This window comes from Diabrotica undecimpunctata, chromosome 7 (assembly GCF_040954645.1).
Source record: "Diabrotica undecimpunctata isolate CICGRU chromosome 7, icDiaUnde3, whole genome shotgun sequence".
NCBI classification, from domain to species: domain Eukaryota; kingdom Metazoa; phylum Arthropoda; class Insecta; order Coleoptera; family Chrysomelidae; genus Diabrotica; species Diabrotica undecimpunctata.
The window spans coordinates 39,497,867-39,524,804 of record NC_092809.1 but is presented as its reverse complement, the minus strand read 5'-3'; the positions used below and the strand labels follow the sequence as shown (position 1 = coordinate 39,524,804).

Sequence of the window (26,938 nt, the reverse complement as noted above, 5' to 3'; positions counted from 1 at the left end):
GCCGACTTAGATGGTATTCGGAACTGTCTCCATCGCAGTATCAGCGACGCGGACAATGGGCAATTCGCATGAATAACGTATACATGCCTTTCAGGTAGCTTCAGATAAACCTTAAAATGCCTTCGAACTTGCCTTGACAGATGTTACATGATCACTCATTCGGAAACAGCGACCCCAAAAATCCTTTTGTCTTTACCAAATCTTTTGATACATCCTTGAAAAAATGAATGCACACACAAATGAATGAAGCACAAATGCCGATTTTCATAAAGAAGCCATTTTGATCTCCAAATGACCTTTAGATTAATCTCAAAGACAGATTAGATACCACCACTGATTACATTCTCAAAGTCCAATTAAAGTTATAAAGATGATCTTTGTTTTGGTATTATTGTCTGAGTAATTTAAGGGAGCAAATAGCCTCGCAGGTCGTAAAACCTCCTTTAAAACCAAACTGAGTTTCTGACACCTCTGAATTGATCTAAAACATAAAGACAATGACAGATAATAGAACAGTGAAAATAGAGAGATATACATTACCTAATGGAAGACGACATACGGGATCTTTGAAACCGGAAAATAACCCGAAGGATGAACAGGCATTTGACCACATCCTCGTCTCAAAAGATGGGCAACAGACATAATTAATGTAAACGTATCGCAGTCCAAGCTATGACTCAGATCATTATCTTGTGGGGGCAAAATTGCGGCAGAAAATCGCGACAGTGGCAAAAGGAACAAATAGTCGAATTAAAAAATACTCTCCAACTATAACTTAACGGAACTAGAGAGGAAAATGCAGAGGAGGAATAGAGACGATTAAAAACAATTATAACGGAATTTGCAGAGGAAAATAAAAAACTGTAGTAGAGGAAAGAGGCCAGCTAGACATATTCGAGTTCAAAGAAACATAAGAAAATAGAAGAAAACACAGAAATAGAAGGGAAATTTATGCATATTATTATATTATTAAAACTTCTGCATATTCTGCTAGAATATGCAGAAGAAAATAAAGAGAGGATTTGAAAAGACAACTACAAGAAATCCTAAAACATAACAACAGACCCGAAAGCAGAAAATTATATAAAAGAATTAAAGAAAACATACAGTTATTTAGACCAAAATTGTCATACGCAAAGACAAGGACAAAGAAATACTAACAGAGAAACAAAAATTATAAGGATATAGAAAGAATACTTCGAAGAAAACCTAAATGCAGATAATAAAAATGAACAAAATGAGACAATATATTACACGGCGGAGCAGCACATTGAAAATTCGAGTTAAAGAAGTGGTTCAAATAATGAAGAAACTAAAAATAATAAAGCGCTAGGTAAGGACGGAATTTCGGCAGAATTATTAAAATATGGAGGATCTTAAATCTGGGGAAGAATTCATTATGTAAAATAATATTAATATGAATCAAGAAGCAAATGCCGGTGGAATGGGTAGCTGGCCTTATACAGCCCATATGTAAGAAAGGAGATAAGAGGGAATGCCAGAATTATAGGCCAATTACAATGCTAACTGTAGTACACAAAATTATTTCTGATATTATTTATACTGCGCGCCAAAATTAACGCATAATTTTAAAAATCCCGGTAAATGAAGTCATTTTAATGTTTCAATTTTTGTGAAATATATTATTGTTACCTCAGGTATATCGTAAAATTTATCGAAAGAACGGTAAAAAACGCTGATGTTTTTATCAATTTTGCAAGCAAATTAAAAACATTCTAGTTGTGCTTCATTTTAATTCGAGGGTCGATTTCATTTAGTTGGGTTGCAATACGTTGTGCTGAATGTTTAAAGGCGCTTTTCAAGTTTATTAAGTGTTTTTTCCTTTGAAATGAACCACCAGCAGCAAGAAAATCGATGTTTGTCAGAAAGAGACTGTATTAGATACCATCAACTCGCTGAAAGATTTATTGTCACTCAGTCAACCATTTCAAAAGTCTTAACATGTTTTACTGTTACTGGAAGTAACTCAAGAAGACCTGGTCAAGTCCGTAGAAAGGTTACAAGTCTCAACCGGTTTTTCACACTTCGTACACTGAGATAAAGGTTTGTTACCAGTACTTCTCTACAAAATGAATTTTTGGATGGTTATAACTAGACTTCGGCAAATATGCATATTGCATATTTTGCATATTGTGCATATTTTATGCAAATATTTCATATTTTGGCATATTTGTATAAAAGTTTGCATAAAGTGCATAAAAGTTCAGATTTTTATACTGTATTTGAAAATTTTTAAACATACCAATTTATTTCAATTCTTGTATAAAATTTTGTAGTCATTTTAATCAAGAAATGATCTAAGTACGTAATCTCTACAGGTACAAAACATTTACAATTTCAAAGAAGATCAATTTAAGTAGCCCTCAACATTCTTAGAAAGTCTCGGTCACTGAGGCATTCAGTTATTGGATAATCGCTAAGGGTTCGCTCATTTGCATTTATTATCTAATCCCCAAATCTATCTACAATTTATTGTATCTTAACAGCAGGTAAACGGCTAATAGTTTTGTTCCTAATTTAGGGATTTTCCAAAATCTCCCAGTTTATTGAATTAGGTACCTAAACATTTCTAATTTGATGCTCAGATTTGTAAATCATTTTTGTTTTGATATTCAAAGCGTAAACACTCGTTGTGCGTAACAAAAAGGAAGATTGTGATTTTATAATGCCTAAAACAACCAGTGCTTCAACTTGGATTAAACCTTATAAAGAGCTGTCTATGGATATGGGAAAAATCTACTGTTCAGTCTGTGGCAAAATTGTAAGTATCTAATATTTTCTATTAAATATCTAATATTTCATACATACAGGGTGTTTCCAAATGACACTTACAACGTTTGACTGTAGATACTTCTCGAAAAATTGAACAAAACGATATAGTTAATGAGGGGTCAAACTTATTTACTTTTCGAGATACAGGGTGTTAAAATTAAAAAAAATTAAATTCTTTTAGTTAATAACAACAATAACTTTAAAACCAATAAACGTATTTACTTGAAATTTAGTACTCGTAGGTTGTTTTTAAATGAAAAATAGCTTCCTTTAGTGAGAAAAAATTATCCATGGTACAATACAATGGTGTGTATTTAGAAAAATTTTTCACCTTTACTTTTTTTTATGAAGTCAGCTATTCTAAAACACAATTATTTTTATTGTAATTTAATTAACAAAAAAAAAACTTTTGTTGAATTTTAAAATAAGTTATATGATGTACTAATGGTTAGTAACAAAAACTAATTTGTGGATTAATACTGCATTTAAAACACTTAGCGAGTGTTTTTTTTCCAAACCAGTTATTTGATTAACCAAAAACACCTTGTATATTTTTATATTTTAAAGGTTGGGTTAAAATAAAGGTTTTTATTTTTATTTATAGATAGCATGTGAGAAGAAATTTCAGATAGACCAACATGTGAGAACTGCTTCACACATTGCAAAAAAAGGAAAAATAGGAGGAAAACATCAAACTTCAATGGCTAAATGTTTCCAATCTACTTCAAAAAAATTAGATGAGCAAGAAACTTTTAATGAAGACTTGTGTCGCGCATTAGTGTCGGCAAACATACCGCTTTCAAAATTAGCAAATGTAAATTTTAGTTCGTTTCTAAAAAAATATTGCAAACTTAATGTTCCAAGTGATCGGTCTCTAAGAAGAAATAATGTGAACGGGCTATACTCGTCGGTGTTAATTAATATTAAGGAAGAAATTGCAGATAATTATTTTTACATATCTGTAGACGAAAACACTGATTCCTCAGGAAAGTATATTGCTCATTTATTGATTGGTTTTCTTAAAGAAGATACCTTACCAAAATCTCATCTTATTTCATGCCAGCAACTTGAGAAAACAAATGCTTTAACAATTTCGCGTTTTATACAAGAAACATTAGCAACTTTTTTTCTTCCGACAACTATTCCTTCTAATAAATTACTGCTTATTTTATCGGATGCTGCTCCTTATATGGTGAAAGCAGGACAAAATTTAAAAATATTTTTCCCAGATTTAATACATGTTACTTGTGTAGAGCATGGATTAAACAGAGTTGCAGAGGAAATACGAAAAAAGTTTCCTCTTGTAAATACCATGATATCCAGTGTCAAAAAAGTATTTCTTAAATCTCCTATAAGAATTCAACTTTATAAAGAAATGCTACCTAACATTCCTCTTCCACCACAACCTATTTTAACGCGATGGGGAACATGGTTAGATGCAGCTAATTTTTATGCAGATCATTTTGTTAAAATAAAGAACATAATTGATACGTTAACAGATGAAAGTTCCCAATCTCTTTTGGATTCTAAACAAACTTTTCAGAGTAACTTGCTTCAACAAGAACTTTCATTTATAAAATCAAATTTTAGTTTTGTTCAAAAAACAATTACTCAGTTAGAATCACCAAAACTGTCATTGTTCGAAAGTACAGCATTAATAAAAGAATTTGCGTCATGTTGTCGGAACGTTAGAGGTTATATTGGAAAAGATATTTTAAAAAAATTTGAAGCTACTATGGAAAAAAATAAAGGTTACCATATTCTTTCTGAAGTAGTCAGTTTTCTAGCTGGAAATATTTCGGAAACAATTAATTTAGAACCAAATGTTTTGGTTAGTTTGAAAAATGCTCCCGTTACATCAGTTGATGTTGAACGAAGTTTTTCCATATATAAATATATGTACTCAGACAGAAGCCACAAGTTTTTGTTAGAAAATTTTGAACACCACTTGGTCATTTATTGTTACCATAATTCTAAATAAGTTTATTCATACTTAAAAATGATGTAGTTACTTAAAATAAATGTAAATCTTAATGAATAGTAGGAAATATTTAGTTATGTACACTTTTTTTTTTTTTAAATAAAATTGTTACTATTTTACGATTTTTTTATTTATTTGTATGCATATTTTGTAAAATATTTGCATATTTTCGGGTTAACACGTGCATATTTATGCGCATATTTTCTACATTTTTATTTGCATATTTGCCGAAGTCTAGTTATAACTTTAGAATCCAAAATACTATAAAGAGAAGGCGTGCCGCAAATGACCGGCGCCCTTGAAAGGGCACCCACTGGTCCATTATTGACCATAGATCATAGAAGGTAAATATTGCATTTTTCTCGTGAACATGTTGTTTGGAGTAATGACGATTGGGGAAGAATATTGTTCACCGATATAAGGAATAATTTCATGCTTATGCAAGAGGAGGTTGGGATATCTGCCATGGTTTGGCCTGCAATAAGACCTCAACTCAATAGAACATGTTTGGGACATCGTAGGGAGACGACTATGACAACTACCTAACGCACCAAACACATTAGATCAAATTGATAAAGATGAAATAAGAACGGCAATTCTAAGTATGAGAGATAGTCGTCAAGTAGTAATAAATGGCAGAGAAGGCAATACTCGCTACTAGTTTAATTTTCTTGAACTTTTCATGTTTGCTTGATGTCAACTTAATTTTTTGTTTCAATAGACTGTTTATTTCTTAACATCTTTTCTCCATCAATATTAACTGTTTACTTATTAGTCCTTGTAACTTTTCAATTTCAGTCTTATTTTTTCTACCAGAATATTGCGAACTGTTTTTACACCTGCACTTGTATATGTTTTGACTGCTAATACTGAATTTCTGTATCTTTTATTTATACATATGAAGTCTATTTGGTTATGAACCATTCGTTCAGGTATATCTGCTGGTGATCACCAGGTGTAAAGACGACGCTTTGGAAGTTTGAAAATTGTGTTTGTTATTACTAGTTGCTTTTCTACACAAAAAGATGCCAACATATCTCCTTTTTCATTTGGTATTCCCAGACCATATTTTCCTATGATATCTGCCTCTTCTCCTTCGCCAATCTTTGCATTAAAATCTCCCATGACAATATTGAGCTCGCGTTTCTTTGTAGTGCTAATACTTTTTCTAGATCATGATAGAATTTTTCAGTTTCTTTTTCTTTATAGTCTTGTGTGGGTACATACGCTTGTAATATATTCACATTTATTGTTTGTTATTGTTTGTATTTGTAACATTAGTATCCTGTCTGAGAATAGGCCACGTTTTTTACAGCTTTATCTGTTTCCTTCGTTACAATTATTGCTACACCATTTTTGTATTTTGAACTGTCTTCTCCTGAATAGTCTACAATGTGATCGTCCATAGTTACTTTGCCAGACCCTGGCCAGCTCATTTTACTTATTTCAAGTATACTTATATTTAGGCGCTTCATTTCTTTTATGGTGTTGTGTACCTATTCGTACATGCTTCTTACGTTCCATGTACCTATTTCTCTTTCATCAGAAAATGTATTCATGCATCTAGATAATCGAGAGATTCTTAGCATCCTTGCTCCATTTAAGGAGCGCTCATACCCAAGGCCGTTGTATTTATCAGCCTTTGGGCGACCCTTGTACCCTATCTGGGCACAGAAATCAATCTAAAGAATATCATAAGTAGCGAACGTGTAGCACGTGTATTTCCAGTGGGAATCGTACAAACTATGCTAATAAAAGATTGATGACTTAAAAAGTATTAGACAAAAGAGCCAAAATAACTATCTACATTAATAATTATACCCGTAATAACCTATTGTTGTGAGACTTGTAAGTACGATATTGTAAGATTTGTTGAATCAGTTGAAAGTCAGAGTTTGTCTCTGACTTTCTGAAAATATTTCAATGGAAATCGATAGAAAGACAAAAAAAGAAAGACCCAGAACGAGTTGGTTGGATAACGTGGAAGACTACCTGAAAAGTATGAATGTAAAACAATGGAGGAGAAGGGCATAAGAGAGGTCTGAATAGAAGGACATAGCCAGATAGACAAAGACCCATCCAAGGTTATGATTTTGTTTATAATTTTAACTGATTTTGTTTATAAATCTTGATCTTAATGGAATTACTTTTAATGTATTATGGTCACTGTTATTTATATAATTGTTATTATTTCTTATTTCTACATATTCTTTAATTATACGTGCATATTTTTGCGATATCAGAAAAGCTGTCCCCATAAAGTATCTTTATTGAAATATTGAGAGCAAAAAAACAATAATTTGCATTTTTAATTTATTTTAATTTTATGATTTATCGTAGTGAATTTGACTTAGCCTAGTTTTCTTAGTAGTTATCTGCTAGAGCCAATTACGTAGGAATAGGAAATTAACATGAAATGATAAGTTCCAGACGTGACATTGGACGTATCAGGTAGGTAAATAAACAGTTATTTCTTACATATTATTATAAAAATCTGCAATGCTACTAGTTAAAACACAAAAATACATACTCAATTACATCTTGTTTGCATACCTGCGTTTTAAGGTTAAAGAAAAATATATTTATATATTAAAATTTCGAAAATTTTAAAATCGAGACAAGTAAAAATACAATAGCCATATTTTTTACTAATAATAACTCTTTTAAACACAAAGTTATAGTGAATTCTAGTGAAACAAGTCAATAATTACTTGTTTCATTTTGTAAATAGTGACTTACCACTTTTGGGCCTCCCAGAAGTATTCCCTATACTGTACAAATTTTTCCTTAACCGAAAACCGCTACCACCAAAAGAAAACTTTTCTAGTATATTTTCCAAATCTTCGTTGGAATGATAATTAAAGTCTAGGGGATCCGCAACAAGGAGCGAACTCGAGATAACCAAAACCGATAACTTTAAGAAAAATGCTACCATATTTGAAATCTTGTATGTATTAAACACTAATCACTTGCGGTAAGTTATTTACTAACGTTGATAACGATGTTTGATTCAATGTTTTTTGATAGATTTCCCTCCCCCACTCGATGTTACACCTGCGTGTTATGAAACTTGTGATTTGGTTCGTTATCGAGTTATATATTTATAAGAAATTTGCTTGATTTGCGATTATTTCTGCAAGTTAATTAAATACAAATTATATAAGAGTATAAAGCTACGAGGGTTGTTCAATAAGTATATGTCTAATCCCTTACCACACATAATTCAAATTAGAATTGTCGTCATTGTCGATTTCTTTCAAAGATGTCCAAGCAGTCTACAGATTTTTGATTCAATATCCAAGTTCGCTTCCATAGCTTACTGTCGGTCGGGTTATGGTCTTGTAGATTACTATCTTAGTCCTTAGATGTACTTCTTGTGATTTAAATATCTGGTTCGTAGAAAGGTATGCCGTATTAGATAAGATGGTTTTTCTGCTAAGCTCTACATCGTATATGTTGTCTTTTTTGATGTTGACTCCTAATTAATATATAAAGCTATCTACTTTTTCTAAGTTTTCAACTGGCAGGTAGAGTTGTGTTGCTTTATCAGATTTGCTTTGTACCAGGATTCTGATCCAGGTTCTAAGTTCAAAATTCCAGATTCTTCATCATCTGCTACAGCCCTTAGAGGGCCTCGACCTTCTCAAGCTTTCTACGCCATTCTATTCTGTCCTTCGCTTGCATTTTCCAGTTGCCGACTCCGATCTTCTCGGCATCTTGTGTTACCCCGTCCATCCAGCTCAGCTTTGGTCTACCCCGTCTTCTCATTCCCACGGGTTGCGCTGTTAGAATCTTTTTTATCATGTTTGACTCAGGGGCCCGGGCTACATGTCCTGCCCACTGCAGGCGGTTTCGCTTAATTATAGTGGTAATATCTTTACCACCAAACGTATGCTTGTAGATATTCTGCAGTTCAAAGTTATATCTACGCCTCCATATTCCGTGCTCACAGACCGCTCCGAATATATTGCGTAGCACCTTTCTTTCAAAAATGGATAGAGCGGATTCATCTGTTATTCCAGATTCTGTTCATGATATTTATGTCATCTGCATACGTTGCCAGTTGGACTGATTTATTGATAAATATGTTGTATCTGCCGTTCGACGTTTTCTAATAACGTATTCCAGTTATAAATTAAACGCTGTTCATACCAGTTCATCACTCTAATGTTATGTTATTTGAAAAGGATCTGTCATCTCGCGTAGCTGTCAGCATCATTCGGAAGAGTATAACCAGTTTGGACGGTATTTAAAATTTACTTAATATTTTGTATAAATGTGCCCTATTTATTGAGTCATATACTTCTTTAAATTCGACAAAAATAAAGATATCTATGTCATATTCCCAGGGTTTATTTAAAACTTACTTAACCGTTTTGATCGATCGTAGACCTTTCTTGTCTCAATCCTGCCTGATAGTCTTCGATGATCTGCTCTGAGAGTGGTTGTAGTCTATGGTTTAATATACTGGTAAATATTTTATATCCACAACACAGCAAAGAGATTCCTCTATAGTTTGGACAGAGGAGTTTGTCACGGCAAGATCACTCCATGCAAAAAGAAATACGAACAGTTGCCGTAACCGCCGTGCTTCCAAAACCGTTTCCACCCGGGTGCAGAGTAATTTAGCCGCACTCCCCAAACCCAACCTTCCCATAAAGTTTTTAAGCATTTGCAAATCAAAAAGTTAAACGCAAATGATAAGGCTCTTCTCACAATATCGAGAACATACCGCCGAACTTTTAGGAGGGCACAAACTTAACTTAAGTGCGTCGAAGATTCGTCGACAAACAATTCTGTTTCGCAGCCCTACAACAACAACAAAAATTAACAAACATAACCATGACCAAATCCCCCTGGAATTTATGGGAGCATAGCTCAATATCAGCCCGACAGCATCCTATTTGGGTTTCGTTTTCACAAGGACTCTCAACTGGAAAACTGATCTAAAGGCAACTTTAGATAGAGTTAGAAACAGAGCCCGTCTCTTAAGACCACTTACAGGGAAATTAACAAAACAAACATAAAGACTCGAACTTATAACGCCTCCTAAAAAGTCATCAGAAACGTAGAATTCTAACAGCCAAACACAGAACATTGCGTAGTGAAACTACAAACCCTGGAGGTTCCCATCCCGTGAAATCCATAATATCTCAAACGTTATAACTATATTCGAGAGAATAAACTCTCTGAATAAAAATATATCTCCAGAGTCATCAACGGTCCACTATCAAATACCCAAGAGATCCTTCTTTCTTCCTTGCTTCGTTCTTCCCCCGGACAGAGGGAGATTGGTTTTTTGCGGTTTCCCAATCTCACTACCTACTCAAATATACTTATAATATGTCCCTCGAATAAATAGCAGTAACTCAAAGGCTAGTTTGTAGCAGGGCTGTCTCTGGAAATCTAACGAGGCCTGGCCGTTAACGCAGTCTGCCAACAACTAAATTTTAGTGCAATACATTAGTTCTGAAGGTGGCTCAAGACTTAAAATCGGCTTGAAGGAGCAATAGTAACTAGAGACACAGTTCTTGTCACACTCAAGCCTACTCACACACATACACACACAATCTGGAAAGAACATCAAATTGCGGTCAGAACCTTTCACATCTGATTTGACAACATCGGCTACATCTCAATAGCGTTCAATATGCTTCGCAATCTAACCACAATGTTAATTTACCCCAGTGACGTTTTTTATTTTCGAAGCTGTTTGCCTTTGTACATCATAAACCACATTCAAGACACACCCTGAAGAGGATAAAAATCTTAAACAGGGGCACCCATGTTCAATTCCCTCCAATAAAGATATCCTACCTAATCCCGAATGAACATTGATGGATAATGGAAAAAGTTAAAATAATTTTACGTTAAAGAAAAAAAAAATAGTAAGAAGCATACTGAGTTTATTTAATATAACATAATTTTACACAACTTATTTGTAATGTTCTATATTAAAGGAATAAATACATAAATATAAATACAGAACAGGATATTAAGATAGCTACTAACTAAATTATACCATTATATAGTAAACTTTGCCTTTTTAACCATTTTTAAAGAACATATTTTAACAATGCCAGACATATCTATATTTTCTTAAGTATTCTTTTCAATTCGTATGAAAATTCGTATTACTAAATTACTTAAATTTGGAAATAGGTAGATGAGGATATTGACGAATAGGTAATTAATGACCTGTAATGCTGTAATGACCAAAATTGTCAATTTCAACATATAAATCTTGACCTACAATATCGTTTTCATTTTTCGCTGGATCAAATAAAATATTTTCAAAAGTACATCTTGCAGACCCAATTGATTTATCGTTTTAAGGAAATTATATAGGTCTTTGAGAAAATTAAACAATGTATCATGTTGCTTTATTTGTTCGAACCTTTTTTCCAATTTTGATAAGGCAATGTCTTATATAAGAAAGTAAAATTAAATTTCAAATCGGCCAGATGGATTTTTTTGTATTAAACGTTTTCTCCATTTTCGGTTTTAGAATGGAGCGGTCCATGTTAGGAATAACTCTGCGAGTCAGAATAACCAACGAAGACATCAGGAGAAGAACCGGAGTGACTGACATTATCGAAAAGATAGCCAGACTAAAATGGAGATGGGCAGGACACATAGCCAGAATGACAGATGGGCGATGGACAAAGAGATTATTGGAATGGAGGCCAAGGGAAGACAAGAGAAGCGTCGGTCGACCACCTACAAGATGGACTGACGATTTAAGAAGATTCAATAAAAACTGGATGAGAGCGGCGCAAGATAAACGGGGTTGGAAACATAAGGAAGAGGCCTATGTTCAGCAGTGGGCTCTTGAGGCTGGATGATGATGATGAAACGTTTTCTCGTTCGAGGCGTAACCACATTAATCGATGAAACGAAGGGTCGCAATCGATATCTTCGGCAATTTCTTTGGCCTCTCATCTCAAATATTGTTAAAACCTTCATTTGATCTAATATTAGATAAATATGTTTTGGTCTACTCCAACAGTCAAATAATATTAGGTAGTGAAGCATCGGATTCCTGCATCCCTTTACTTGCAATATTAGTTTTTGTTAACACATTATACATATAAGTAATAATGGAGTAAATAAATTTAAACGACTTAATCTTTAAAAGTAGCATATATTCTGCTTTCCCATTTAGTACTATAACGACGTTTTAGTGTAAAGGTTGGGATTTTAACTTTTAATACTTGTCAACGTTTAGTCGATGCAGAAAAATACACGTAAAGTTCCTACACAATCGCAGAAAACTTATAATTTCTAAAGATGAGTCATTAATTACTAAATTTAAGCTATGGGCTACACGTAAAAAGCTCCATGGTTTAATTCAAGAACTTGGGATTTAACTTGGGAACTCAAGTCTGGGACTTATTACGACCCCTCATATTCGCACCATTATCGTAGCGCTGTCCTCTTACATACCCTAAACAAATGTGAGTCTCCAAAAAAATTTAATAAAACATTGGTTAAACATTGTCCTGCCGAATGTGATATTAAAACGTATCCTAAGAAATGCTCTCTAATTTCGATTTGCTTTGATTTAGATTTACTAGAACAAACCTTACTACAACGGTAAGTTAATATTTATGACTTAAATCAGGAATTGAATCTTAAATAATAAAAACGTTTTTGCTAGTTTTTGCAGACATATAATTTCATGTCTTATTTTCTCGCATAAGAGAAAATTTAGTTTGTTTTAAAAATGAACACCTAAATAATGAGGCATATTTAATGGAGTCCTTTTAATCTTATTAATTTGAAATCCACAAGAAAACTGAATTACTGTAGTTGGCTGTTTACCATGAATCACAAAAATATTCATTTAAAAAAATTCTTCATAAAACTAAGTAGGTAAGGTATATTAATACAAAATCCCTATCGTTCTACATCGCAAAACGTTTTCGGAATAACTATTCCATTATCAGTGCTATCCTAAAATAAGTATTACCACTTCAATTAAAGCAAACCTGAGAGTAAAATTTTGACCAAGGTTATAACAAAAATGTGGTTTAAGGTTTAATACTTACTGAATTTAAATATTTGAAGTCGTTAAATACATGGGTAAAAACACTTTAAATATAATTGAATTTATTTTAAATTACATTTTTGATGTTACCCCAGTTGTCTAACAATTAATTTTTCTGTAATACAATGAAAAACAAAAGAACATTGCATAAGAAGCATAAAAAGTTACAACATGAGGTTAGTCCATAAAATTTTTTACATTATCCCAAAACATTAACTTATTAAGTTATTAATCTATTAACAATTACAATGTTGTTGAGTGTAGAAAAATCAATGTGAAATTCTAAATTGTTGAATTCCTGCTTCCCTAATTATTTTACATCAAAATTAATAAGAAACTTTTTATAGAGGAGTGAAATCTGTACCTATTAATTATTTAGGTATATAGTTTTTTAGGCCTAACTTTCGATAAAAAATTAAATTGGAATGTGCATATTAATAAATTACAACAAGCATGACAAAACCGGTTAAACATACTTAAAATATTATCTAATAAATTTTGGGGTGCCGACTGTAAAACATTAATTAACCTTTACAAATGACTTATTAGAAGTAAATTAGATTACGGTTTCATATCTTACGGTGCTGCAAGCAAAACTGCTTTAAAAAAACTAAATAGCATACAATCTACAGCTTTGAGATTAGCACTGGGTGCCTTCAGAACTAGTCCTATTAGTAGCTTACAAGTTTTAGCGAGAGAACCACCTCTATATATTAGATGCCAACAATTATCCCTAAACTATATAGGGAAAATATCAGCACAGAAACAACATCCAGTATTCTCCCAAATTTGCCATCCCATTATTGGTTCTACAAAACCAACTAAAAATAGTACTCCCCTTATAGAACGAATAAAATCTTCTAACTTTGATATGAATAAGCTAAATCGATCTCTACAAGTCAGTGTAAATTTTCCTCCATGGAAAATCCAACCACTTACCATTGATTTAACCCTCACAAAATACCCCAAATCAACTACAAATACGATTTTCATTAAACACTTGTACTCCGAAGTGATATCTAATTATCCTAATCATCTCCAAATTTTCAGTGATGCCTCTAAAGCTCATGACGGACATGCTGCTGCATACTGCTGTAAATACACTACTCACACTATATCCATACCTACAAACTGCTGCATCCTCACAGGCGAGACCACAGCCATTTTGGAAGCATTAATTTTCTTCAAAACGCGTAGTGAGAATAAATGTGTCATCATCACTGACTCATTAGGTGTAAAAATGCTCTATTAGGTGTAAAACATATATACATTAGGTGTAAAACATATATACAAATATATAAAAAAAAGTGGACAACCTATCAAACATAAGTCGAATAAACTCACAATACACAACCAAATCAATAAATTACCCATATTCCGATCTCAAAAACCTAATTAAAGACATATGAACATATGGCAAGACTCAGGAAAGATTCAGGAACCAAACTATATGAGATTTATCCCCTTGTGAAGACCATCTTGAATAATCCATGCAATAGAAGGGATCAAGTAATAATTAACCCACTAAGAATTGGACACACTGCACTGACCCATAGATTCTTAATCAACAAAGAACCTTCTCCAACCTGCAGAAACTGTTCTCTGCCATTGACGGTGAAGCATATTCTGATTTACTGCCAGTACCACGAAGAAACAAGAAGAAAATATGGAATCTCAGATGACATCAAAACCACTTTAACCATAAACACTGACCATGTAATAAATTATTTAAAAGATTTACGTTTATATACATCTATTTAATGTAAATAAAATGAACTCTTGTGTACGTTACTCCACTAATAACCCTGCGTGGTTGATGTGGATTATATGTTTTCTCTAAATAAAAAAAAAACAATTTTTAGAATATTAAAAAAATAATTAAAAAATAATAATAACATTCTTGTAACATCGAGGTGATCCTAGAGATATATCACTTATACAATTAACGAGTCAAAGATAGAAATAATGCTTAGAAACAGTTTTTTCAAGTTTTGACTATTGAAGGAAAAAAACACAAGTGGTACCTATAACAAAATTGAAGGGTGCAATCAAAAATACTCGGAAATTAGATCATTTAGCTACTAGATTTTAAGGTTATGAGCCAATAAAGTGGGAAAATATTAGAAAAACACGATTTTTTTGCAATTTGAGAATTTGTAAGTTAAAAATGAATATTTTAACAATGATGATTTATAGCCCGTAAGAAAATAGATGGAAAAGCATACATCTAACTATCTGATTTCGAGGTAAGGTAAACAAAAAGTGCGAAAAGGATAAAAAACGTGGTATTTTCGAATTTTATCTTTATTAAAGAGTTAAATGGGGACTTTGACAAAAGAATGTGATGTGGAAGAAAAAATGTTAAATTATCAACTCAGTTTTGAGGTTATGTGCAAATAAATGAGTGAAAAAAACGTTTTTTGATTTTTCGATACTTTTCGCTCAGAAATTAAAAATTCTGCCTTGGCTATGTAAAAGAAAAAAAAAACATTATTAACATAACATAAGAAATTATTGAAAATTTCAATGATTTTTCCTGAGCTCAATTTTCAATACAAAAATTTGAAAAAACAGGCTATTTTGTATTTAAAAGATACATCTTCATGAATTTTTTCAGATTTTTTAAAGCCAAATTCCGTCCAGAAAAAAATAAAGTCGAAAAAAGCTTCTTTTTAGATTTAAGAGGTTCTATGGGCTCTGGGAAGCTAAAAATTTGTATAAAGTCATAATTTTATATGCTTTATTGAAAGCACAAGTCCCGGTGCTGGTCGGTGCGGGGGCCCTTTTGACCATCTTCACCCGCTATAGCCTTTTTTGCAAGAGTGATTAGACTGCGACGCTACCGACACGGAATTTCAGCAACTAATGGATGAAGACATCAAACATCAACAGAAAATTTTGAAAAAAAAAATAAGAATGGGGGCAAGTGACTCACGAAGCAGCTTTGTGTCATAAGAATGAACTGAAACTGATGCTACGTAAGGTTCAATTCAGAATTAAGAAACAAGTTTTCCGATCACAGAAGCAGAAACAAACAAAATAAAATTTTTTATTTTTTGCTTTTATTTAATTTCCTTTAACCAGTTAGCGGCTTATCCGCTATTTTCATTATCCGCGAGAACCGTGCCAATCAGCTCCATTGGCAAACGGGAGTTTGACTGTATTTAAATTACTAGATAATTACTGATTCGAACAGTTTTTTATGTTTATCATCTAGTGTATAAAATTTGTCATGAAATGTCATATAGCTGTCTTGTCACTTTTAACAGAAACGCTAATAGAAAATGAATAATATTATCAACAAAACGTTGTTAATGTCTTTAAAGCAAGACGTACAATCCATCAACGAGTCTTTGAATAATATTTCAATAGAAGAGAACGATATCAAGTCTTGGCTATTTCCTACCAAACATTACACATTTGTAGATGATTTCATAAAAGGAAACAATATTTTGGAATTGAATGATGTTAAGTTGATTTTAGAATTAGTTATAGACAGGTAAAAAAATTTATTTGAACTTTTAAAAGTAATAAAAATTATTTTTCATTCGACTTAATATCCACTGTGAAATAATGAAAATATGTGCGAGTTGAATTATCTCTAGTTTTAGATCTTTGAGTACGAGATAACCCATATTTGGCACCGAATGTGATAACATTCTATCCATTAATATGTTAATATAGTTCGCTTCTATCTGGATCTTCATTTCAGTTCGTTGTCCTTTAAAAAATCTCAGTATCACTGCAATTTAATAATTTTTGAAAATATCTAAATATTTTTTTATTCGTGTTATAGATTATACATTGGGATAAGATTATTATCATGCACAATTAATAAGACAATACAAGACAAAAATCTCGAAATACAAGAATTTGTATTAGCACAATCTCGGCCTATGACTGTTGGATATTGCTTTGAGAATTTTCGAAAGATTATTACGACCCTTTTGGACCAAATGGTAAAATATTTCAAATCTATACCAATAATTAGGTATATCTTTATTATCTTTTTTGCTTACTTTTCCTTCTTTTTGTTTGTTTATTTGAGATTTGTGTTACGTTATAGTCAACTTAAATTAGTATTAGTCATTTGCTAAAAGTGCAATATTATTCCGGTAATAATATTATTGATTTCAGAATACAAATTTTAAAGCTCAGGGAGATCATTCAAGAGATGAAAATGAAAAGGACAACGTTAAAACAAATTGTAAAACGCAAACCGATGTAATTTCTAAAGCCACGTGTGATAGTTGTTCCTCTGCTATCACGTCTATGAAATTTTTGCTGGATATGTTCAATATTACCAAAGGTGATATTTATCAAATAAGGTAATCTACTTTTTCTTATATATATATATATATATATATATATATATATATATATATATATATATAGAAAAGAAATTTAATCTTTGCAGATAAGTTCAATAGTAAACTCTTAAATATTGGGGAAATCTGCAAGAAAGACTCTAATGAGTATCAATTGTTTCGCCGAACGTTTTCGCCAAAGAGAATTAATTTGGCTTCTTCGGGGCTGAAAGAGAATAATTGATCTTACCTTAACTTAGAATTGTAGAGTTAGAATGTTAAAAAACTTAGCTAGTAACAACATAGTGGTGTTTTTTTGTTACTATGTGCAAAAAAAGTTTTTTTTTTAACGTTGGAAATGTATGGTAGCTTTGAACTTAAAACGCAAAGGTTTACCCAAGGTTAATCGAAAAACCCAATGTAACTACATTTAAAAGAATTACCTCCTTTAGATTTAAATCTAATAAAGTATTAAACATCACTCACTTTTAAACAACAACATGTACATTTTCTACTAACTTCATTTTTTGTAAAGGGGTGTACCCTAATATTTTGGTGGCTCAGGCATGTTAACCTGCTTTTTAACCTGATGATGGAATTGATGTAGCCCTTTTAAGGGTTTTTAAATATATACCTACATACAAAGATTAAACCTCTTTTTTTTTAATTTATCTGCCTTTTTTTAATGTTTTTGTTGCTTAGATATAATATATTTCTTTAAAAAAAATGTTAAAAGAAAGCTTATCATTATTACACGTAACCTGAAGCCGTTTAGAAGGGCTTTAAATCATAGTTTGATTTGTAGATAATAAGATAGTAATAGAATATCGGTCAGTGTACTTCGAAGTGTGGAATAGTTCAAATCTATATTTTTTACTATTGTGTATTACTTTATTTTGAACCCATTTTTGGATCGACGTAATTGTATGGTTTTGTTATTATAATTAATAGTAGAAAATGAATATATAACATCCTAAACCTAGCTTATCGCAAGTGCAGGGGCATCTACCAAAGATTTACTTTTGGTAAGTACCTATATGTCATAATATTTTTAGTGTTTCTAATACTACACATAACTAATTACTCTTTTATTTTCAAGGTGAGACCGTGTCCGATGATAATCTGTCAATGACATTAACTGGGACTTCTACAGATGATGATAAAATCAATATCATTGGTCCAATAGCTGATATTTTTTTGAAGGTTGAGTTATTTGCTGGACCGTCTGGTCCTGCTACCGATAGCAAACACCAAATATAACGATATTATCAAACTTTATAAAGAAAAAGTGATTCCTGGATATTTCCAAAACAAATTCACTGATCTACCTTATTTCGAAAACATAAAATATGCTTCACCAGAATCAGACATAGAAGATGTTGATCCTACTGATGATCAAAAATTATTTTAACTTTTTATATCTTTGTAATAATTCTGGATTTGATTTCATTTTGAATTGTTTATTTAATAGTTTACCTTTAGATTTATTAGATATATATATATATATATATATATATATATATATATATATATATATATATATATATATATATAGATTATTAAAAAATTTAAGAATGTTCTGTTCTCTACATATTAATAAACTACTATAAAATGGGTAAAACAAAATACACAAATACAAAGCGTAAAATCACAGCAAAATTAAATTTAAATTCCGCGAGTAAAAGAATCAATGCAACACTGTAAAAATATCCATATCCTCACTGCATAACGTTTACTGCACGAATGGTTTTGCTAGACCCCCACTTTCAAATTTGTTTCTGCGCGGTGACTTTTTAATTTCACGAGATATCTGTTTGTCTGTACATAGAATGTTTATTTCATAAAATTTAAAATTTATTTCATGAAGTTAAAATGGTCATAACTCGTTAAATACCCTGTATAGTAGTGTGGAATTTCAATTGTAAGAACATGGATTATGAGAGGAATCTAATTATGAGGAAATATGCGGGGGAAAATATGTTTAAAAATGTATGTTTGTTTCTGGAGAATATCAGTGCCTACATTTTTCCAAATAACTTTTTTAGATATTCTGTACCACAATGGAATTATCGACCACTGTCGCACTAAAACTCTCCCTGTATATATTTAAACTTAAAGCTACGATTAATATTATTACAAAAATTAATATCAAGTCACCTGTTTTTCAGGTTTAACAGCGTGAATTTTCACCACACCTCCCTTTCGAGATTCTCTCTCATGTCTTCTTCGGGGCTTCCGGCGTCTCAGTCTCATCAGTCTCCAGATCTTTTCACTATGGTAAGTAGTGAACACTGTTCACTGTTCACTACTCACTGCGCTACTGCTACTGGAGATGACTGATGGTTTATTTATACTGTCGATGACGCATTTCACCAACGTGGCATTTGGTTAGGGATTGGCCTGAAGATTCCTTTCGGCGGGATTTGGATAATGTTTTCTTTAGTAATTGCCGCGTCGAAGGCAATACCATTGTCTCTTTAATTTAGACAATTCGGCTTTTTTTCAATTTCTATAGCTTCCCGAATAAATTTTGGTTTATAAAAACGGATGAGAGCTATGGTTCTAGAGTTTTCAAAATCTATTTTGGAACCCGTATGAAGAAAATGTTGACGCAGAGCTGAAATTGAATCGGAATGACGAACAGAAATGGAATGTTAATAAATTCTATTTTGGATTCTACGATTGGTTTGGCCTATGTATCTAAGATCGGGAGCAGTATGCACAAAATTTCATAAAATAAACTCCGTGTTGTTAATTGGGAATGTTGTCTTTGATATTTGTGACATATCTTTAAGGAAGAAAAGTTCTGTATGACGGGCGCCTGAGTTTTTGAGTTGAGCTTGAGGGGGAGATTAATGCATTTGGATGTTAATATTGCTGTGATTTTCGCGGTAACCATTTTCGATGAGAGCTTGTTTTCAAGCGAGCTTAGGATCTGTTTGCATCATCGTAAAGGCGTATTAGTCTGGAGAAAAAGCTACCGTTTTTCGATGTTTTAATAAGGTAAAAACCAATCTCAAGGTTTTTATCACACTGTTTACCGAAAACACACGCATATACCAACCGCTACTTGCATGCCAACTCTCATCACTCACCTTCATAAATTAATTCTACATTAATATCCACGTTAATTAGTTTATATTAAACTTTTGTTAAACTTAAATATTTTATCTCACAATAAAAAATTAATAGAATTTAGTTAATAATTTAACAGAACATTTAGATATTAATTAGGAGGTACGAAGTTCGCCGGGTAAGCTCGTATTTATATAAACACATAACAATTTTACAATATACTCACACAAGATTGCATAACAAAAGATAGAATTAAAGAAATTATGAACAAAATTGCCTATCCTAAGCGTGTAGGCTAGACATAAAACATACAGACACGAGGTAAAAGGAGCTTTCCCAGTAAAATCATATGAAACTAATAGCAGATTAAGTACTGCTAATAAAAATTTTAAAATGTATCCCCAAATTGAAATTTCGATTTTTATATTTCTTCTTTTAGACAAACCCAATCCAATATCCACGACATAACCCAGTTTGGCTGTATGCTTCGTGCAACTACTTCCATAGAAACCCAATTAAAAGAGCTTATTGAAAAGCTTATCTCAGCTGAGGATCAAAATAAAAATTCAATGAATCAAATAAAAGAGTTATCAGTAGAGCTGAAGAACAAAAATGGGTCCATCACTCTACTTCAACACGAAAATAGCACCCTTAACGATTCCTTAAAAAAAGGTTAAATATTTTTGTCTTATATAAATAATGATAAACGTTAACGTTTTATGTCTATTTTAGTTAGAGTAAAAGTAATTACGCTGGAAAATAAAATATCTGATCTTAAAAAAGAAAAACATAACGATAAAGAAAAAATAACCAACATAGATAATATTAATAAAGAACTCAACTCGAATATACTTATATTTAAAGAAAATAATGATCAGTTAAAATGTGACAACAATATCCTGAAAGAAAATGTAGAAAAAATAAGAATTTTATTGAAAGACCTGCAGGAAATTTCAAAACTTAAAGAAAAATTATTAATAATTGAATCAGAACTTCACTCGTTCCAAGATGTATTCAAAGATTTAAACAATTCTATAGAAACATTAAATACACGACTAAAAAAGATTTCCAGGAATCATATTGGAATGGAAAGTAGATTGAAAATTTTAAGTTGTGAAATCGTTACAGACGCTGATAGTATAACAAACAACTTTCAACATTTTCAGGTAATGTCAATAGGTACTACTTTAAATTCTTCATTATTGTTTCATATTTTGTTGTTATTAGGAAAAACTTCACGAGAAATGGGCCGAATTTGATGTTAAGCTCGCTAACCAATCAAATACTATCCCAAAGGTCCAAATCAAAGGTAATCCCATCGAAGATTTTACGAAGCAAATTGAAGAAAACAAAGAGAAAATAAAAATATTACAAAATGAAAACACTAAACTTGAAACAATTATAAACAAATATAAAACACTTAGAAAATAAAAACATATTATGATTATATATTTAAAAATAAAACGTACAGTTTTTATCGAAATAAATATTGTTATAAGAATATTTTATTTATTGATTTCCATTTTGTTTATCAAAAAAATGAATGTGGCAATGTTTTTGAACTTTTTGAATTTAATATAACTGGTATAATATACACAATTGTGTATTAATAGTTGCCTGTATAAGAAAAAACTCATTTGACAATCTGTCAATTTTGAACTTTGTATTGTACACAATACATAATAATAGGAGGAAGTTGTGTACTGTGACTGTGTACTCTGAACTTCTGAACAGTCTGAAAACAGAAACAGATCGGCAATTTCATACCCTACGGCTGTGATATATGTAGAGTATTTATTTTATATATTTAAATTTAATATATAGTATTAGTTCCGTCTATAACATGTCGGAATCTTCGGCTAAACCCACTTTACCGTACAGCAAATCTAATGCTAAAGAACAAGATAAGGTAAGTTATATTTTTTCTCTAGGTTAATATTCAATAATATTTTTGTTGCAGAAATTGTTGGAACCGTTTGGGTATATTCTTCAAGTCCCTGGCAAAAATATTAGATCTAAACTTGCAAGTGCTTTTAATTATTGGTTGTGTATTCCTGATGAAATCTTAACACAAATCAGCGACATTGTTCAAATCCTACACAATTCTAGTCTTTTGTAAGTTATACTTAATGATATGAAACTGAAGAATAACATTTATATACCTATTTTAGGATGGATGACATTCAAGATAATTCTATATTACGAAGAGGTATTCCTGTAGCTCATTCAATATATGGAGTAGCTAGTACAATAAACTGTGCGAATTATACATCATTTATTGCATTAGAACGAGTAACTGACTTGAACCATCCAGAAGTAAGTTTACTTTGGTAAAAAATCATTTATTCTTATAATACTAATGTTCATTGTATTATCTTATGGCATTTATCATTTATCGCTTAATCAAATATATTTTTTTTTACCAAAGCTTTAACTTCCTTATCTATGTTATATCTGATACATTTTTTGGTTTTTATTAAATGAATCATGTACATTGGAAATATGAGAAGTACAAATCCTATTTGAAAACTGTTTTTGTGTATGAGATATTTTTAATAAGAATTTAAAGAGAAAAAAATTTAAGACCATTAAAGGTTTAAGTAAAAACCAAACATGGTATTTTTCCCATGTATGTGTATTGTTAGAATAACCTTGAATGTAATCTACTGAATCTATAATTATATAGTGCTGGCACAACAAATCTCAACAATTTAATTTATAAAAATCTACCTCAATATTTATTTGTATTTGTATAAAAATAAAATAAACATTTCAGGCAATCTCTATTGCCATAGAGCAAATTTTGGAGCTTTATAGAGGACAAGGAATGGAAATTTATTGGAGAGATAATTTTACATGTCCAACAGAAGATGAATATAGGCAAATGGTTATTAGAAGTAAGTATCAGTAATTCTAGATAATTTTTACTACTTTCAATGACTTATGCATATCTTGAGGATTGTTTGAAAAATATGTGGCCTTGGTAAAAATAAGACTGCTATACCCTGACAAGAAAATAGAGACTGTGATTCATTGTTAAAAACCGATTTTAAAACTGCCAACTGTTGGAAAATCATACAATTCCTGTTAACAACCAATACAAAACCTGTTAAGTTGGATGGAGCCCAAAAAATCTACGTAATTATCTACACTCAATTCAGGAATATTGTGGCAAAACGAAAAATTTATTACCTCGAGACTTAAGTTAATACCGGACATACAGTCGCCAAAGTTTAGCAAGATACAACAGTATCAAATGCACAACAAGCCTTTTTTGAAGGTTTATTAACAAGATTACGAGCGCCGTCAGGAAAGGGCGAGCGTCTAACTGTCGCTTATATTGGCAGCAATACTGGTTTTCTGCAAAATGGTGCCCTTGTTTTTATATGGAAGAAAACTAGGGACTATCATGAACACATGAATTCCATATGATTCGAGAACATTCTCCAGCGTGCAGGTAGTAACTCTGTCATAGTATTGAATAATGTATCTTATTACAGCCAAATATGCTATTATAAATCACATATATTCAACTATTTATTAATCTTTAAAATATACATAAAAGGCTTATTTACGACTAGAATAAAATCGTGGGTCAGATAGCCAAGCGGTCCAGACTTCACTGTAAATGATCTATTGAATTGATTGTTCAAGTCCTGACCAGAAAACAAATATTGTATATACGTAACAGTATAAAGTCTAAATAGTCTGCTACTTAGCCTAGAATACGCTGGTATATCGGATATACTTATGGATAAGCAGTATTAATAAAAGATAGGGGCTTGCGGCTTGATGTTACTCACTCCACATCCAATCCCTATCGGTTGAGTGTTTACGCTTAAAAAACCAGAATATAAATAGTTATAAATAAAAACGTTTTTACGAACAATCGGTAAATTTGTTATTTGGCAATTAGTTATCTAAACTAATTATTAAAAAAAACATCTACCTATTTATAAAATAAATATCTCAAATAAATTCAAAGTTCAATACAAGACAATACTTCTTTTAAAATACATTTATGAAACGCCACTGATAAAGAGTAAATAATTACGAATTCGTATAAATTGCGCTAACCAAATATTAATTTGCTAAATCGTATCGTGAATTCGTCTGCTGTTACAGCTGGCTCACTGTAAAAGACCGCATAATATCCATTAAAATGTACGGAGAGCTATCAAATCTTGTAAACCAATATTATTTTGATTTTCTTATTAGGAAACGGCGTATTTGATTTGCACCTCGTACAATTCGAATATCTTCTTCTTGTTCTTCTTGACTGGCTTTACACCCCGGGGTGAGTCTTCTCTGCATCCACTATAGCCCTCGGTCTTCTATGTTCTTCGATTCCATTTTCCATTGTTGTACATCAAAAAATCAAAATTTATCATATTACATTTATTAGACACCTTTTTTAATATATTTTGTCAGAGTATAGTTTGGAGTCAGTGGCGCACCTAAAATTTTCCTGTGGGGGGGGGGGGTTGGTGGTCACCAAATTTTTTTTATGCTACCTCTATTTTGACTCCTTAAAATTTGTGAGTAATTGTGTCAGAATAGTAAACTGGGGGTGGGGGGTTTAATCTCCAAACCCCCCCTGGGTGCGCCACTGTTTGGAGTTACTGTGTTGAACAAGCATGAGAACTTTTGTTACGAAATAAAAGCTTTTTGGTTGAAAAAACCTTCGAATTTCATGTTAGGCCAAGCAATTATCGAAAATCTTTGAACGTCTTAAGATAAAACTGAGGCTTATTATGCTCTATAAGTTTTACTTATCTTTCTTGTTTATATTTTTTAGAAACTGGTGGACTGTTTATGTTAGCTATAAGACTGATGCAGCTGTTCAGTAAAAACAAACAAGATTTTACAAAAATTACTGGTATTTTAGGATTGCTGTTTCAAATTAGGGATGATTATATTAATTTGATATCCAAGGAGGTAACTTTCACTTTTTTATATCAATTATTTTGTTTAACATGTGTTCTAGATATGTTTTATCAATATCTTTTCAGTTTATGCTGCATAAAAGCTACTGTGAAGATTTAACTGAAGGTAAATTCAGTTTCCCAATAATACACGCTATTCGTAGTCAACCCAATGACCAGCAAGTAATTCGTATCCTTTTTAACAATGAAAAATGTTAAATGATGAACTGTTTGCAAATCTGGGTCCATTTTGAATATGTAAAAAAAGAAATGATTTGCTCACAATCGGTTTTATTATAATCTGATTGAATTGTTTTGGGCTCTACAATTTCAGCCCATCTTCAGGTCCTCGATAACGGTTACTTAACCAATAAGGTTACAAGGCGATAGGTTTATTTGCTCGATTCTGTCTGGGCTGATGGAGGAACCTAATGACTACACATAGATGCAAAAACAGTGTCTTAAGGAAATGCATAAAGAGCAGAAAATACTGGTTGTATATTTGATGTGACTATTGTGGATTTTTAAAACAAAACACTAAAAATAGGAAGAAATACTGACAACCCCAAGGTAAAAAAAAACATTTTTGTTTTGAAATAATCTACACAGTATTCACATCAAATATACAATCCATATTTTTTACTCTTTATATATTTCCTTAAGACACTGCCCTTGTACCCATGTGCAGTAATTTGGTTCCTTCACCAGCAGTATCCTGGCAGAATCGAGTAAATTGGGTGGTTACTTGTTATGAATATGTACGCATGGTAACTACTAACTACCAGTCGATACCACATTTGACCAACACACCACTGTAACCAAATATATTTTTCCTTACATTGATTTTAAGATATTCTTCGCCAAAGAACGAAAGAAACCGAAGTGAAAAAGTATTGTGTATCACTATTAGAAAAATATGGCAGTTTCGAATATACTCGACAAACTCTACAAGAATTGCAGAACGACGCCAGAGAGGAAATAAAGAAACTCGGGGGCAACCCGTACATGGAAGAATTTGTAGCGTCTCTTGCTAAAATGTAAATGGTATTAAATAAGTGTAAACTTTTTATTTTTATATAAGGTGTTGAATAAATATGTTTTTATTGATTTGTTTCATTACTTAATGAAGTTTTTGGAGTATGGAGTACAGTACAATTCATTTGCGAAATTTACTTATGGAAGGAAGACATATTTTAAAATATTTTAGCATCTGCTAGGTAACTCACAGACAAACAGTGGTGTTTATTTTCTGTTATCAAGTATAGATGGCGCTGCGTATCAATAGCACCATATTCAGCGAGAAGTTTGCTCAAGGAGGCTTTTCTCCCTCTAATGTTAAACTAAAATTATATAGAATATGTCTTTTCTCTCGGACTTAAATTTAAAAGCGCAAATTTTAATGTTTTCTTTGGTGGAAATTAGTAAGTGTCCGAAGTTCAAGAAATACAGAAAAGTAATAATCAAAAAAATTTACCTGAAAAGTCAACAAAAATGTGTAAATGTCTTAATACTAACAAACGTAATTAAAAAATAATAAAATTAGTGATTTTTACTATTAAATTATGTAAAAATATATAATATTGTTTAGAATAATTAAGATTTTTTTCTTTCAAAATAATACACCGGATATCAGCACAAAGTTAAATTTTATGTACATTCGACACTGTTGCCAACGTTTAAAAGGTCTAAAAATTTCATGAAAATCACTTACCTTAATAAACAGTTGGATGCAATCTTAATAGGTAGATATAATAATGAGGCAGTAGTAAAGAATGCATGCATAAACTATGGATAAAAATAGATTTAT

At 31.6% G+C, this 26,938-nt stretch overlaps 3 protein-coding genes across 3 annotated transcripts in view; 2 read left to right on the top strand and 1 right to left on the bottom strand.

The window, feature by feature from the left end:
- LOC140445239 (carboxypeptidase M-like) overlaps nucleotides 1–7,832 on the bottom strand; it is a 59,756-nt gene extending 51,924 nt beyond the window's left edge. The window contains exon 1 of the mRNA XM_072537139.1: nucleotides 7,514–7,832. Within this exon, the coding sequence (XP_072393240.1) occupies nucleotides 7,514–7,709 (196 nt within the window). The 5' untranslated portion in view covers nucleotides 7,710–7,832. The remainder of the gene's footprint in view (nucleotides 1–7,513) is intronic.
- Nucleotides 7,833–16,067: 8,235 nt separating this feature from the next.
- Nucleotides 16,068–21,666, top strand: LOC140445237 (uncharacterized). Its single transcript, XM_072537137.1, has 6 exons — nucleotides 16,068–16,323; nucleotides 16,621–16,783; nucleotides 16,962–17,152; nucleotides 20,646–20,878; nucleotides 20,939–21,372; nucleotides 21,434–21,666. The coding sequence occupies exons 1-6, from the start codon at nucleotides 16,109–16,111 to the stop codon at nucleotides 21,635–21,637; spliced, it is 1,440 nt and encodes a 479-aa protein (XP_072393238.1). The 5' UTR covers nucleotides 16,068–16,108; the 3' UTR covers nucleotides 21,638–21,666.
- A 230-nt stretch (nucleotides 21,667–21,896) lies between these two features.
- On the top strand, nucleotides 21,897–26,238 carry qm (geranylgeranyl pyrophosphate synthase quemao). The gene is made up of 7 exons (XM_072537138.1): nucleotides 21,897–22,115; nucleotides 22,167–22,321; nucleotides 22,378–22,522; nucleotides 22,983–23,103; nucleotides 25,005–25,144; nucleotides 25,219–25,321; nucleotides 25,982–26,238. Exons 1-7 carry the CDS (start codon nucleotides 22,050–22,052, stop codon nucleotides 26,170–26,172), a joined length of 921 nt encoding a protein of 306 aa, XP_072393239.1. The 5' UTR covers nucleotides 21,897–22,049; the 3' UTR covers nucleotides 26,173–26,238.
- The last annotated feature ends 700 nt before the right edge of the window (nucleotides 26,239–26,938 follow it).